Genomic DNA, 15180 nt, shown 5'->3' with positions numbered 1-15180 from the left:
AGGCAGAAGAGCCGAAGGCAGAAGACAAGAAGACAAGAAGAACAGAAGAGCAGAAGACCGGAAGGACTGAAGACCGGAAGGACTGAAGACCGGAAGAGCAGAAGACCGGAAGAGCAGAAGACACACAGAAGAACACAGAAGAACAGAGAGGAGTAGAGAAGAATACAGAAGAATACAGAAGAACACAGAGGAAGACAGAAGAAGACAGAGGAAGACAGAAGAACAGAGAAGAATACAGAAGAACACAGAGGGAGACAGAAGAACACCGAGGAAGACAGAAGAAGACAGAAGAAGACAGAGGAAGACAGAAGAACACAGAGGAACACAGAAGAACACAGAAGAACACGGAGGGAGATACAAAAAACGAAGAAACAGGGTGCAGAATACCACAGCAGAAGATGAGGAAGAAGAGAAGAGGAGAGAAGACGGGGAGAAGAGGAGTACAGAAGAAGAATACAGACGAGGAGCGAGGAGGAAGAACAGAGAAGAAGGAAAGAGGAAAAGAAGCAGGAGCAGGAGAGAGGATGAGTAGCGCGGGGCAGAACGAGGGGCTGGGAGGTGGGGGGTACTTACTGTGGGGTGGGTCTCAGGAACTCAGGAACCTGGAGGAGCTGCAGCAGCAGGGGGAGCGATCTACCCTTGGGACATGATCTAAGATTTGGCACATTTTAAGCTTTTTAATTAATGTACATATTTAGTCACTAATTTCTTGAGGCCCGTCACTGTTCTTGACGTCAGGTCAACATCGTCGACATAAATAAAAAGATGGCAAAGTCCCTTTCCGAATATTGTGGTCTGGCTGTTCTCCAGATCATTGTTATACATTGGAAAAAGGAAGGTGCGAGTACTCACTCCAGTCGTCCCCTTTTTCTGATTTAAACGATCTAGTGCATTAATACTTAGTGACATTGCAGACTGTTGACCACAGACAGTGATGTTTTTTTTGGACTTAGCTCTCCAGCTGAGACATCTTCTTGAATTCATTGAATAGAAAGTTGCAGTCTAATGTGCACAAATGCACTAGGGCATAATGGCAAGGTCCTTTTTATGTAGGAGAAGAGGAAGAAGAAGCGCTACTAAAAATGCACATAGCATGAAGGTTTATCCTTGACACTGGTGGGGATCTTAAGCATGAATAACTCACCTTCCATTCCCTGAAACCATGACACAATGTTCAGGTGGCCAGTCTCTTGTGTGAAAGTCACCATAAACTGAAAGTCAACTTCTACAGCTGTGCATTTTACAACGGGGGTAAAGGAAGGGCGGTTTTTCTCCTGGTCCTTTGATGTTGACTGTCTCCACAGTTTATTTCATTTTTTCTGTTTCTTTTTTTTCTGTGAAAATGTTAACTTTCAGAGTATTGTCCAAAACGATCTTTATTTCCTTTGTAGAGGGCGAGGTCAGGGTCATGCAAATAGGTGAAACTGTTTAGTGTTCATGCGTTTAGTGAGTATTATTGTTGGGGCGAAACAGGATACATTTCCGTCTTACTTGGTTAGCAGTGTCACTGTCTGATAGTGAGGTATTGATGAATTTGAACCATGGCCCTAGTTCAGTAATGGAAAATGAAACTTTTTTTCGTTAAAGGTTTTTCGTACTGACCTGATAACTGCCATGAAAATTCCAGACTCGTATCAGCTTGGACCAGATGAGTACTATATATTAGCTGATCCATGGAGGCAGGAATGGGAAAAGGGAGTCCAAGTTCCAGCAAATGTGGAGGCAGTACCTAATGCAGAGGTTAGGTATGTATATGTGCTCTATTTGCTGTCCTGCCCTTACTAATCTTTAACTAGCTGAATTAGTCATTATCACACAGTTACTCTTTCTGTGTTTCAATGTAAGAAGGACTACCAGTAAAAGTGCCTTATTGTATGTGTGAAATTTGTCATTTAAGACATCAAACTCCGTCAGATTTTTTTATACAACCCTTATTGAAAAATTGCTAAGCCATAATTTAGATTCTCAGTTCCAATTGGGAAATATAAAGAATGTACTGTAGGTCAAGAAGCACCTTCCAGCAAAGTGTTTAAAGGAATCCAGAAGTCAGATAAACATACTGGGATTATTTAATTCCACCCTAAAAATCCTTCTTGGAATGCATAACCATTGGCCTTCACTGGCTGGGGATTATGAATTCCAGTGCGTACACTTCATTCTTGTAATCAGTATAAAAATAATCTTTCTGATCGAATTAAAAACATGCTAGCTGTGAAGATACTGAAAATAGCCAGACTGTAGCTGACATCAAAGTGTTGGTCCAGAGCGACATACATATATAATGCCAAAAGTCAGGTGGGCAATAGCAGCTAGAAAACATGTAGGTAATTCAAGTCATAAGTACCATATTTTTGGCAGACTGCAGCCTTCTGAATTTTTCTAGCTTCTTTAAAATCCAATACAAGCTGTAAATCCAGGATAAATGCTGGCTCTTGAGAGAATCTGTAGACAGGTCTCATTTACGATGGAACTCCAGCAGTGGCAAGATTCCCAGTCACACTTACTGCATTGGCTTCATCTCCTGTTTTGTAATCTTCTGAAGCATGATGTGCAGTATCAAAACTCCCTTCTTATCTGTTTAAAAAAAAACTACCCAACCTTCTTCCCTTCCCACTGGTTAAACTTTCATTCAGTACCAAATAAGGTCTGCTGTTTTCTTAACTCCAATTCCAACCCTACAACTGAGTATACAGGTTCCTTAAAATTAAGGGGCCCATTCAGGAAGATCTTTATTGAAAGCTGAGAGCACCATCAACCTGGTGATCTCCCAGTACTTGAACCCAAAGCTTTTAAAGGTAAGCTGAGCGAGGTATTTAAAGTCTGGTAAGCCCTTTGAATCGAAAGAGGTTGAAAGAACCTATGATATAGAATCTTAGCTACCCTCCTAATATCATACAAATTCCTTACCACAGAAACCTGGACTTTAGGAAGATCTTGTTGAAGAATCTTGGTGCTCTGAGTTTGTATAAAAACACTGCTTCAGAAAGTGGTAAACGCATGGCTAGAAAATCATTCACCTTATCTGAGGGATTTACCAACCCAGTCAATACTTTAAGGTTCTTCAGGGGCTTCTCATCATCTTCCAATCTAACCATGCACCTAGCAAAGCTCAGATAATATAGATGATTATGCCCTATATTCCAGCAATAGCTGTTTTACTGATGTTGAGGGCGGTAGTTTGCAGCTGAAAATTATTGTTGGGTAGGATAGAAATTTTGGCTAGATTGATATTTACCAAATTCACGCAAGGGGAAATAGCCACAACCTCTTCAGTATGTCAAATTTCCTGATGGAATGAACTGTACTCGAGGTTCCAAGTGATGATTTGTGCCCAGTTCGTTTTCACCAGATAACTTGATTTACCTCCTGGTTCTTTAATCAAGTTCTTGCCTTGTGGTACAGTCTAATTAGGATTGGAAGTTCATATGATAGACTCAGTTGCATAGAGACTAGTTTTGTATACCTTTAGTTTCATTTCCAGGAGAAAAGAACATAATTAGCAAGCAGATTGGATTGAAAAGTAAAAGGGGGATAAGGTACTGGAAGGTTTTTAAGAAACGGACCCTTGTTAAATAATCACATTTCTTCAGTTAGATAGGGTTAGAATTATAATTATATTTAGGCTTTTCTGTTTTTAGTTTGTTGTGAATTCTGGTAAGTTTTTTCAAGTGTTTTCCAATGTTTATAATAATTGTAAAAATCAACGGTTATCAGTGTTTATTCATTTTGCTCCTTAAAAGATTATAGGGATGGTATTTTCCTGGTTCTTACTCTTTTATTTCCTTTCTCCCCTTATTTGTTCCTGTTGCCAGTCCATCCTTCCCACTTTCCTGCTCCTGATTCCCTTTTGTCTATTCTTTCCTTGTATTTGCTCTCCCAAGTAATCTTTCATTATTTCCCTCACCTCCCTGCCTGCCCTATTTCCCAGCACTTGAACTCCTATTTCCAGCAGTCCAGTCCCGCCTTATACCCAGGATATGTATATGGGAATACGTTTGCACCCGTTAGCATTTGATTGCAGTTGATAAAAATAAATGGTGAGCATTTAATACATGTTCCTCATGCTCCGTTCCCCAGACAAATGGCAAAGATGAACTGAATTAATATTTTCTACTTGGAACATCAGATAAATATTGTGTGGTACCCAGTACTCCAAAATTGCTAATTCGTGTCACACTGTCTTTTACATCGTCCTGAGATAATAAGAAAGGACTGGGTAAATAGATGCGGTACTTCTTTCTGATTCAAGCATATCCCTTCTCTACTTGGTCATAGTGGAGATGTCTGCTAAGGAATTAATATGCATACTGTAAGCTATACATCTTTGTAGAGAGCAAACTTCTAATTTGTAGGTGAAGTAGTAAAGAAAAGTCATTACCTCCAGGAGGCCTTTAGTTGTCGGCTAACTTTACATTGTTGGGGCATGCTTGTAGAATTTTGTATTTATTTGAAAGCCAGCACAAAGACTGCTAAGAATTGATTTTTACAAAGCATGTGGGCCTTTGTTTATTTGAAAACAATCTGGGGACTGTACCGCTTCCAGGCATGTGCGAGTTTCCCAAAGCACTCTATCACTGGGTTCTATGCAGCATTTACTGTTCCAGCACATTCTCTGTGTTGAGCAAAAGAATGAGCGCAGCTCAGTGTGATTCAGTTAAAAAAAATCACTGTAGCTTGCACTGGTGATTTTGTCACTCCTTAGATCTTCTTTCAGTCCCAAGGATTCCAAGCTTCATTTTGACATGGTGGCAGTAGTAATGAAAATGGAACCCGGTGATCGTGCAGCTGTATCATGAACATGTTCCACTTCAGTACGTTGGCTCAGAAGTGGCCATGCACTGTCTGCTATGTATACACTAGCTTGTACATTTTTTGAGTTGTTGTATGCACTCCAGGCAGCTCAGTTTCAGAACAAGTGGTGGATGGACTTCTTTTGAACCTGTTCTTTGTTGCTGAAGATGCACACAAAATTGTCCTTGCCTTTCTGTAAGAGGGGATACCGCTGGTAAAGAAAGGCTTTTCAGACCATTGCCATGTAAATCTAAGGACAGTAGTGATACATACAGAGCTTTATGGGCGGACAGTCATTCTAGAGATGTCTCATGCACAGTGATCTTTGCCACAATCTTAAACCTGTGCTTTCAGAAATCAAAGCTCCATCTGGCTCTCAGTGAAGGAGGATGGCATTGTGATGGTGCGCCTTCACTGGGACTGAAACCCTGGGGTTAATATTCTGCTGTGAATTTGCTGCCCGCTACACAGCAAGGTCTTAGAGAAAATCATCAATAGACACCTCATTGAATAGCTTACTGACCACTGAAATTCAGTCTGGTTTGAGACCAAACTATAACATGGGAACTGCCCTCATCACTGCCAGCGACAACTGTAGAAAGAGGAGACACAGCAGCCCTCATCCTCCTTGACCTCTCCGCAGCATTGAACACAGTCTCCCATCCATCCTCATCCAATGCCTCCATGACCTCAAAATCCAAGGACATGCACTCCAGTGGATCTGCTCCTTCTCCTTACACACTACACCACGGATACTCACAACTACATCTGCAGATTTCCACAAGGACCTGCTGTCACTAAATCGACTTCCTTTCCTATGCCGACCATGCACAACTCATTCTCTGCCTGATTGACAAAATGCCCAGTACATGTATCAAGTTCAGACAGTACCTGCATGACTGAAATCACCCACTGTGATCTTGGGAGGGGGTGGTATGGGTGGGTGCATGGCTGACTCCGCCAAGATGGACGTGTAGTGTGGAGGCTCCCAGGCCAGCCCTGCTAAATCTGGTATAATCCTCTCCTTTATGCACACCACTGGCTCCAAGTGGTTAAGAGGCCTGGATAGGCGGTGTAACGGGGCCGTGCAGTAATGAAAACGATTCCTGAAAAACTGGAGCGGCCTGGGCGGGGTGCGCTGTGCAGCCCAGGTGAGCACCCAGCAGTAGTGGGTACGGTTGCGAGCCGCTGGCTGAGGACAGACGCACTAACCTGCCATAGAACGGACTACGTCGGAGGAGGGATTGGGGCCTGGAACCCTGGAGACGCTTGGAGGTGATTGGGAGCGGGTGAGCCGCATGATCGTGGAGGCCCTGCTCCTCGCCTCCACGAAGCTGCGCTGCAGTGAGTGGGCGGCCTCTTTGTGACCAGCGGCACCTCCTGTGTTTGAGTGGACTGATGCGGCCGCCTGGTCGATAGGCCAGCACACACTGCATAGCCTGTCATAGAGTGGACTGCGTCGGATAAGGGATCGGTGCCTGGAGCTCTGGAGACGTTTGGAGGTGAGTGGGAGCGGGCTGGCCAACATTATCGAGGAGGCTCGGTGCCCCTCTCCTCGCCTCCACGAAGCTGCGCTGCAGTGACTGGGCGGCCCCTAAGTGCTCGGCGCAACTCCTCTGTTTGGGGGACTGGTGCGGCGGCCTGGTCGATAGGCCGGCACACACTGCATGGTTGCAGCGGTGGGGCCGCCGGGTGGAGTGGTTTGCCCAAACCGTGTGCACAGCCTGAAGATCCACCAGCAGCTTTGGACAAAATAAAGGGGACTACTGGTGTAAACAGAACAGACCATGGAGCTTGCACTGGGCAGGCTTCATTAAAACGAAGACCCAAAGGGCCCAGAACAACGTTGTACTTATGAATGGAGAGGTGCAAGTAGTCTAGATTCTACATGAGAGTACACTCCTACATATTAGCGGTGGATTGATTTAATGATTGAACAGTGGATTCTGTGTGGCCAGATGTGTACGCCTTTGCTGAGACCACAACCGTCCATGGCACATTAAGTGTAAATAATGTGCAAGAGAATAGGAATGAACCGCACACCCGCTTCCCCTATAGTAATTAGGATTAGAAATGTGACTTGCAATACTGGACACTGTGATTAGTGGCTTACACACATATCCCTCGAAAATTATCTCTAGTACAGAAAAAACTGGCACACGCCTTTGTTGCTGACATATATAGCCATTCTTTAGCATGTACTGAACTGGACTCAATGAGTGGTGATATGGGAAAGTCAAAAACAAAATCCGGAACCCAGCACTCCCGAGCGCCCTCCTGCTCTCCACCTTCCGGGGACTCCTTGGCTCAGATCTCATTGTCCTGTATTCCCCCACAGGCCTGGCGCTGCTCCAAGACAAATTAAACCTTATCCTTCAAGAAATACGGGAGTCCGACTGGCCATTGAACAGAAGGTGGGTGCCCTTACCACTGATGTATCCTCTCTCAAAGATGAACATCGTAAATTAGTGGAAAGGGTCAAGTGCAATGAAACTAAGCTTACCATTTTGGAACCCGCCAGTGTAGCCCATGCAACACAGATCAAAATACTAACACAGCAGATGGAGTTATCTGTTAGTGTTATGTCACTGTGTGGTTAAGCAGTTGCCCTGGAAGTATTTGACCTTGCTTTATCAATTGACATGTATTACTTCAAGACCGGACTATCTCAGCATTCTGCATCTGGGTCTCCCCAATTACTTGAGAAGAAGGCTGCGGTTTGTCCAGAATGCCAAAGCGCGTCTGATTTTCAACCCTCCTTATTTGACGCATGTGTCCTCTGGTTGCCAGTAAAGAAAATATTTTTTTCAAAATACTAGTTTTGGCACAAGGCTTATTTTTCCTCTGGCCCTCAGAACCCTCTTCTCAGTTTGCTATACTACGGTACTCAGAGTTTTGGGTTTGGCAAGATGTCCAGAATCATTTGTTCTAGGATCTTATATAGATAAAAGCACCATGAAGGGGATGCCTATGCTTCATAACTCAAGGTTGGTTTTTCTGGTCTGAAAGCGTTGAAGTCTCCCAGTTTCGTGGAGCTGCACTATTGCCCCGTCCCACTCTTGTCCAGTGTTGAGATATACTGTATTGAAAAGTGCATTGATGTGACATTGGACACTGAGACGTTAGACATTGAGGCATTCTCTGGTGATCTGCTCATTGTTCAAGCACATGGCAGCTGACAGTTTGGCTGTGCAAAAAAAGGGCAGTGCAGTATTATCAACATATCCACTCCACATTACATGAAAAGCAGATGAATTAACACTTATGGCAACAGAGGTTATGAAGCAAGGCATAAAAGTCCCTGATCAGATTAGAAATGCTGTAGGCGATACAGTTGATTTGGTAACCCACTGTTACAACCGGGTGTTTCGCTTTTAGCTCAGATGGTCTTGACAGAAATGATGAGGCTTCCAACTTTTGCGTTGATTCTTCACAACCTGAGCCTTCATTTAAACTATGAAAATATAACCATGATACCAGTACAATATTTAGAGGTGGTTCTGGGTGTAAGCGTGGTGAAAGTGTATACTTGGGAAGACAAACTGTCACCTATACTTCTCCAGTGATGTCAAGATAGACACTTCCTCACCCAACTGCCGCATAAGGGTCAGTCCTTTGATCTCTGGCTGCATTCATTCTCATAGTTGTGCACAGCAAACTTCACATGAGACCTCTGCATTCGTATCTAGAAGGTCAATTTAGCCAGAGTAGGTGGAACTATAAGGGACATCCTCCATCTGCATAGGAAATTACATCATTGGTTTCCCACCAAAACCATCTTTAAAAGAAGCCAGCCACAAGGACCCTAAAACCCCACCATCCAGCTCCACGGGATGTGACATCACTGCATTTTCCATCATCCATCTGGACAGGAAGCAGCATCACTTCCTGTTTTCTCCCTACTTTAATCCCCTGATACTTACATGGTAAGATACATTCATATGCCTCACTCACATGCCATAATGCCAATCCCCACCATCACATCCAGACCTAGAGGACCCTTATACTCACATACCATTCGCACAAAACATAGACCTAACCACATTCACATCCTATAACCACAATACACCCTCAAAATACAGAACATAAACTCTAATTCATGCTCATTAAAGCTCACTCTGCAGTATTCCGCTTATAGACATCTCTATCACAGGTCTTATGCTCTCCTCATCACAAAAAAATGGTTCATCCCTAAAGCATTACATATCCTTGATGACCTTCCCACAGGCAATAGCATCCATTGTGTACGTACTTGTGGTCCTGCACCCGTGGCATGCAAGAAAAATTAAATTCATGGGAATGGCTGACATGAAATTTTCCGTTCTCTGCTACTCAGATTTCTACCTTCCACCTCATTTACATGCCGAGAACAAGGACGTCACTGAAGAATTCTCAGATTTCCTCAACACATCCTCCATCTGGCATGCCCACACCACCCTCGTGGGAGATTTCAGTTCTCACAGATAAAACAATGTCACAAAAAAGAGACATCCTTCTCAGCCTTGTTACACATCTAACATTCTACAGTATGTCACACAACCCTACACACTCCAAAGGTAACTTCCTCAACCTTGTCTTCTCAACATCACTGACAATCTCCAGTGCATGCCACCCATTCCCCTGGGCTGGACTATACACTTTTACACTTCTGTCCCCCTGCTATGCATTCTACAGAGAAACCAATGCAAACCTAAAAGAGAAGACCAAATCTTCAGATCCTTAAAACATTTCTCCATAGATAATCTATTTGGTGAACTCATCTCTCACCCTATCAACACCAAGTTCGACTCCAACCCTGTTTTAAACTCCTTTGGAAAACATTGTGAACATCCACACCCCAATTAAAATATGCAAGGGCAAGTCCAAGTATTTGGCACCCTGGTGCTTTTAAGACTGTGTTGACAATAAACATAGTATCTACAGACAGATGAAAATGGAATTACAACAGAACTCCCAATGAACTCATGATACCAAAGTCCTTCTGTGCATCACACACACAGGTCAACACATTAGCCAAACCAAAGTACTATATCAACACTATCAACAAAGCCAGTAAAGGAACCAGAATGCTTTTCACGACAGTTAAGCATTGTATCAATCCCCTCCCCAACCCATCTATTCCGTCAATCGCTTTAACAAATAATTTTGACGATCCGGCAGCCCATCAACACCCTCCACATCTTATAGAATTCTGCAGTGATCATCCTTCAAAGCCACTTCTCATGGAAATGATCTCCTACTGGTGTTCTTTATCACTATCAGAGTGCTCTCTGGGACTGCTCTCTCACTCCTACTCACCATGGTCCATCCCTCCCTCACTCAAGAAATCTTCCCAGAATCTCTTGTCAGCTAGATCCTGCCACTCCTAAAGAAACCTATACTATAACCTGATGAGCTTGCTAACTACTAGCCTACCGCTCACCCTCTATTCATTGGCAAGATCATTGAAAAAGCAGTCTATGTTCAACTGCAAGATCACATTAATCTAACCATCTCCTGGGCGACCATCAGTCTGGCTGTTGCTCATGCCACACCATGGAGACTGCTTCCTTACTCCAGTACTGGATTTTTCATAGATTCACATGCTTGAATCATTCCCTGTCATAGAGATGGGAGTCCTACAATACCATTAGAGAGCAGTGCATTGATAAAGATAGAATGAAAAGGCCCTGGGAACTTCAGTTGAGTAACATATCCTAGTCATTTTAAAATTTAAACTCCAACCAGTCAGGTTGCTCACCCTCTAGAACACTCCTCTGAGAAGCTCCAGTCCCTCAGATATTCTACTGCACGTCGTGTGCGGGAGTCTCCACTGAGCTCTGCTCAGTTCTTCCTGTTCCAGTGTCTCTTCTTGAGATATTTATTTCTCATTACAAGCTGCTTCAGATATGACCCAAAATGTCAGAACAAGCCAAGAAATCACTGTAGCAAGAAAAGGCTTTATTCAGATATTCAGCACAAAGAATGTATTTACTGCCTTTACCCATTCCACAAAACCAAGGATTGTAAGGTACGTCCCTAGAGGCCAGAGAGGGGAGGTTGCTCCTATGTGTCCAAAAGCTTAAAACTAACAAGACCATGTCTTTGATGATGACAGTGAGGATTATTTTTCTTCGAAAAGAAAACTTAAAAAAGGAGAGGGACAGTTCAGAAGCTTATTCTTCTCATGAGCCTCCCAAAAAGTCTTCAAAAAAGACCTGCCATGGGTCTCACAGGTAGCGAAGTCCATCTTTTCCAACACTTGGGAACATAGCACCTCAGAACAACATCCTAAGAGGCATAAAGAACCTACTTAGTCTTAAATAAAGCATGAAAAGTCCAGGTCCAAGCCTTCTACACCTCTGCCTCAAATTTACCACAAGCTAAAAAAAACACCATCTGCACCTTCGATGGAGATTAATGTCGAGTTTACCTCCTTCGGCGAAGGGATCGTCATCTATGCCGCTGATGACAAGAACAACCACGGTGACCACAATAACTACGGTCACTTCCTCGTCGAAAAACACCACTTTGACGATTCAGTGTACGGCACCAATTCCGTCAATGCTGAAGTTAATTTCTGCCTCATCGACCTCAACAACACCGTTGACAGTGAAGTCAGTCCCAGCTTCATTACCAGGGAAACTGCCGATGATGACCTCGTCAACTAGAGAAAAATCTAGAGAAAGACAAGAAAAGACAGAAAAAAACAAACACTTAATGCCAAAATGTGGTAATCAAAATCAAGGACTCTGGGTCCTAGAAATTACCTTCCTTTATTTACAGCCCACCAAGAACCGTTGTCCTCTCTCCTGCCAGCCACAATCCAACTGGCATCTCAACATTCCTTATGACATGAATTTAAGCAAATGCATCTTAAAGTCATAACTGAAACATACCTCGCCGACCAAAGTCTCACCCTTACCGCCCGGCCACCTCTTCAATGAGGATGATTCGGATGATGATGGTCTTTTTGGTGTCACATGCAGTCCATCAGAACTGCATGTTAATTATCAGCAGGATGAAGGCAACGAGGAAGAAGGCTGTTATGAACTAGGATATTGCCTTCTCAACATGGTGTTTTGCATTATCAGGAACAATTCCACCCAGAGTTTCATGAGGACGTTGTATGCCTACCAAGATCATTGGTCTCAAATGTGCCTCCACCCACTCCACAAGGCATGCTCCACAGATAGTTCCCCTACATGAAGCTTCATCTTCAGGTGATGAGAGAAGGAGAGCTTGGTGATGTTCACTTTGAATGGGATGACTTCCTTACATCAGCACCATTGTCCCAAACGCTGCCTCCCATGGACTCACCTCCTGAAGATTTAGGAGGTTTCCATAATCTCTTTGAGAGGACAGCAAGGAAATTTGATCTTCCCATGCCAGCGAAACAAACTGCAAATTCAAGGACTCCTTCCAGAACAGCGTCAGAACTATACCCATAGTAGTTTATATCTGGGACAAGGGGGTTAAAACCATGAAGAATCCAGCCACACTAGCTGCTGTGTTGCCACACCTGGGTAAGAAGTATAAATCCTCAGAAAGCTCTCCTGCTTGCCTCATCAGGCATCCAAATCCTGACTCGGTGATCACTCAAGCTGCCCAACATCTCTCAGAAAATCAGTCTGCGCCAATCTCAACACCCTCCACAAGAAAGGTAAGCCCCTTGACAATATTGAAACCTTTTTTCCTCAGTGTCGGCACTCACAGTGCGAGCAGCAAACTCTTTGGCAGTCCTTGGGTTATATGATCACCAGATGTGGTCAGATATTACACTATACCTTGACCACCTTCCAGTTGAAGCGAGGGCTGAAGTCAAAAGGATACTACAAGGAGAGCACGCCTTCCCTGAGATCATCATGGACATTGCCAACTCTGGGTTTCATCAAATGGCAAGTGCAGCAGTACTACTGAGGCAAGTCTGGCTGAAGGCCACTTTCTTCAGACAGGAGTTACAGAGTAAAATGTTGGACCTGCCATAAGATGGTAAAGCCCTCTTCGGGAATGATGACACTCTTTAGGCAATGAAAACAGACACTGATACAGCCAAATCATTTGGTATATTGCAGTATCGCAAAATACCTTTTCGTAGCACACGTGGTAGAGGGCAATCCTCCTATAGAGGAGGCTGACAACAATACCAATGCCCACCATACCCAGCGCATCACAACAATTTCACCCACAATACCAGCAGTGGCAACCTCCTCAGGCAGTCTACACTAGACAACTCCAGAAATGGAAGTTCAGCCGACAAGGAAAGGACACAGGCCGTTGTCAATGATTAATTACAGGCCCGGATATCCCAACATATTCAACAATAAAAGGAATTCACAACGGACGAATAGATATTGGATCTCATTCAATTCAGCCACACATTGGAATTCATTCAAAAACGGCCCCACTCTGCCACAGAAGTCCCCACAAAACATCTGCATCTCCCGAGGTTAGAAGTCAAGACTATGCTCAGCAAAGGGGCCAGAGAACAAGATCCTGGAGGCCAGAAGAGGAAAGGTTTTTATTCCTGTTTCTTCTTGGTGCAGAAGAAGTTAAGGGAATGGAGCTCTGTCCTGGATCTGAGGAACCTAATCACCTACCTCAGGAAGCAGACATTCCGCATTGTAATCCTTCAGGATATCCTGCAACTTCTAAATCGTGGAGATTATATGACAATCTTAGATCTCCAAGATGCACACTTTCATGCCCCCATTCACCCACAACACCGAAAAATACTCCTCTTCACAGAAGCCGGCTGCCATTATCAGTTTAAAGTCCTCCCCTTTGGCCTCAAATCCGCCCCTCAGATTTTCACAAAGTGCTTGGCACCAATAGCAGCTTATCTAAGGCAAAAGAAACATCAAGTGATTCCTTACCTTGAAAACTGGCTAGTCAAGGCAACTTCCTGCCAGGCTGTGCAAAGGTCTACCAGTGCCGGCATGCAACTGTTCAACAAGCTGGGTATTGCTTTAAATTCACAAAAATTTGCTCTCCAGCCATCCAAGAGGATAACATTCTTAAGGGCTACGCCGGACATAGTACTCAACAAAGTGTGTCCCACACCAGAAATACAAATGGAATTGCTAACTCTAGTACAACTACATCAAAGCAAAAGTCATTTTCCGTTTGCCTCTACAAGTCCCTGCTAGGAATGATGTCATCTTGCATTCCTTTAGTGACATTCTGCTGCCTGCCAATGTGTCAGTACAGGAAGAATTGGACAGGCAGTGGATAGAAACAGGCTCTTTTAACGATCTTATGGCAGTCACCCCAGGCATGGTCACAGCCTTGTCCTGGTGGACTTGAGAAGCAGATCTTTACATAGGCCTGATTTTCGTACCCCAGGCTTCTCCGTTGGTCATCTCCACAGACGCTTCCTTAGAGGGTTGTGGAGCTCATCTGCAGGGCATGCAAGTCAGCGGCAAATGGAAATCCTCTCAGTTACTTCTGCACACCAATCTGCTCAAACTCAAGGAAGTACATGTATTTTTTCAAGCCTTCCTTCCGAGGATACAAAATTCTGCAGTGCTCATCCGTATGGACAGCACCATGACCATGCACTTCATCAAAAAACAGGATGGCGCAAGATCTCAAATGCTATCCCACACAGCACAAAAAAATTGGGAATGGTCAATCCGTCACAAGGTACATCTGAAGGCAGAAGATCTCCTTGGGAAGCAAAACATCATAGCAGACACACGGAGCAGATAAAGAACTGCTTGTCGTGAGTGGGAAATGAATCATGAAGAACATATTTCACCAATGGGGAAACTGAATACAGACCTGAACGGAACATCCCAGAATTGATAATGCCGGTTCTGTGCAAGCTGGCATCTGCAACCGGTATCGTGGGGGAATGCGTTTTTCGATTGCATGGTCTGGAATCTTTGCCTAGGCTATTCCTCCAGTCCATCTCCTCCCAAATGCTCTCGTGAAGATGAAAATAGAATCCTGCAGGATCATATTCTTAGCTCTGAGATGACCCGCCAACTTTGTTTACTGAGTTACATCTCTGCACAGAGAGACAGCACATCCAACTTTAACCAATTCTGTCTCTACTGACAATGAGCCAGGGCCAAGTGTTGCACTTGGACCCCAAATTCTTGCACTTGTCAGTCTGGTGCCTGAATTCAATGAATTTGAGTATCTAACCATCCCAGGAGAATGCAGAGGTATTTTATCCAGAGTTTGTGCAGTTAGTACATTACTCTCGCCCTGGCCATACACTTTTCTCATCAATAATTTGAATGCAAATATTGCAGTGATATTATCAGTGATGTAATAAAAGATGGTATGAGTGATGTAAAATGTGAGGTACTTAGTGCACGGCAAGGGCACGAGTTATAGTTACCTTAGGGCACGAGTTATTTGTTACTTGAGAATAACCATAACTATAACTTCTGAATTTCT

The 15180-nt window shown here is 43.9% G+C and overlaps 1 protein-coding gene across 4 annotated transcripts in view; it reads left to right on the top strand.

Moving 5' to 3' along the window:
* Nucleotides 1-15180, top strand: part of JADE2 (jade family PHD finger 2) — a 426950-nt gene that overhangs the window by 95756 nt on the left and 316014 nt on the right. For all 4 annotated transcript variants that reach the window (XM_069199256.1, XM_069199259.1, XM_069199257.1 and 1 more), the window contains exon 4: nucleotides 1588-1745. In XM_069199256.1, coding sequence (XP_069055357.1) covers nucleotides 1588-1745 — 158 coding nt within the window. The remainder of the gene's footprint in view (nucleotides 1-1587; nucleotides 1746-15180) is intronic.

This window comes from Pleurodeles waltl, chromosome 7, assembly GCF_031143425.1.
Source record: "Pleurodeles waltl isolate 20211129_DDA chromosome 7, aPleWal1.hap1.20221129, whole genome shotgun sequence".
NCBI classification, from domain to species: domain Eukaryota; kingdom Metazoa; phylum Chordata; class Amphibia; order Caudata; family Salamandridae; genus Pleurodeles; species Pleurodeles waltl.
Note: the sequence above shows the minus strand (reverse complement) of the source record. Positions and strands in the feature narration are given on the sequence as shown.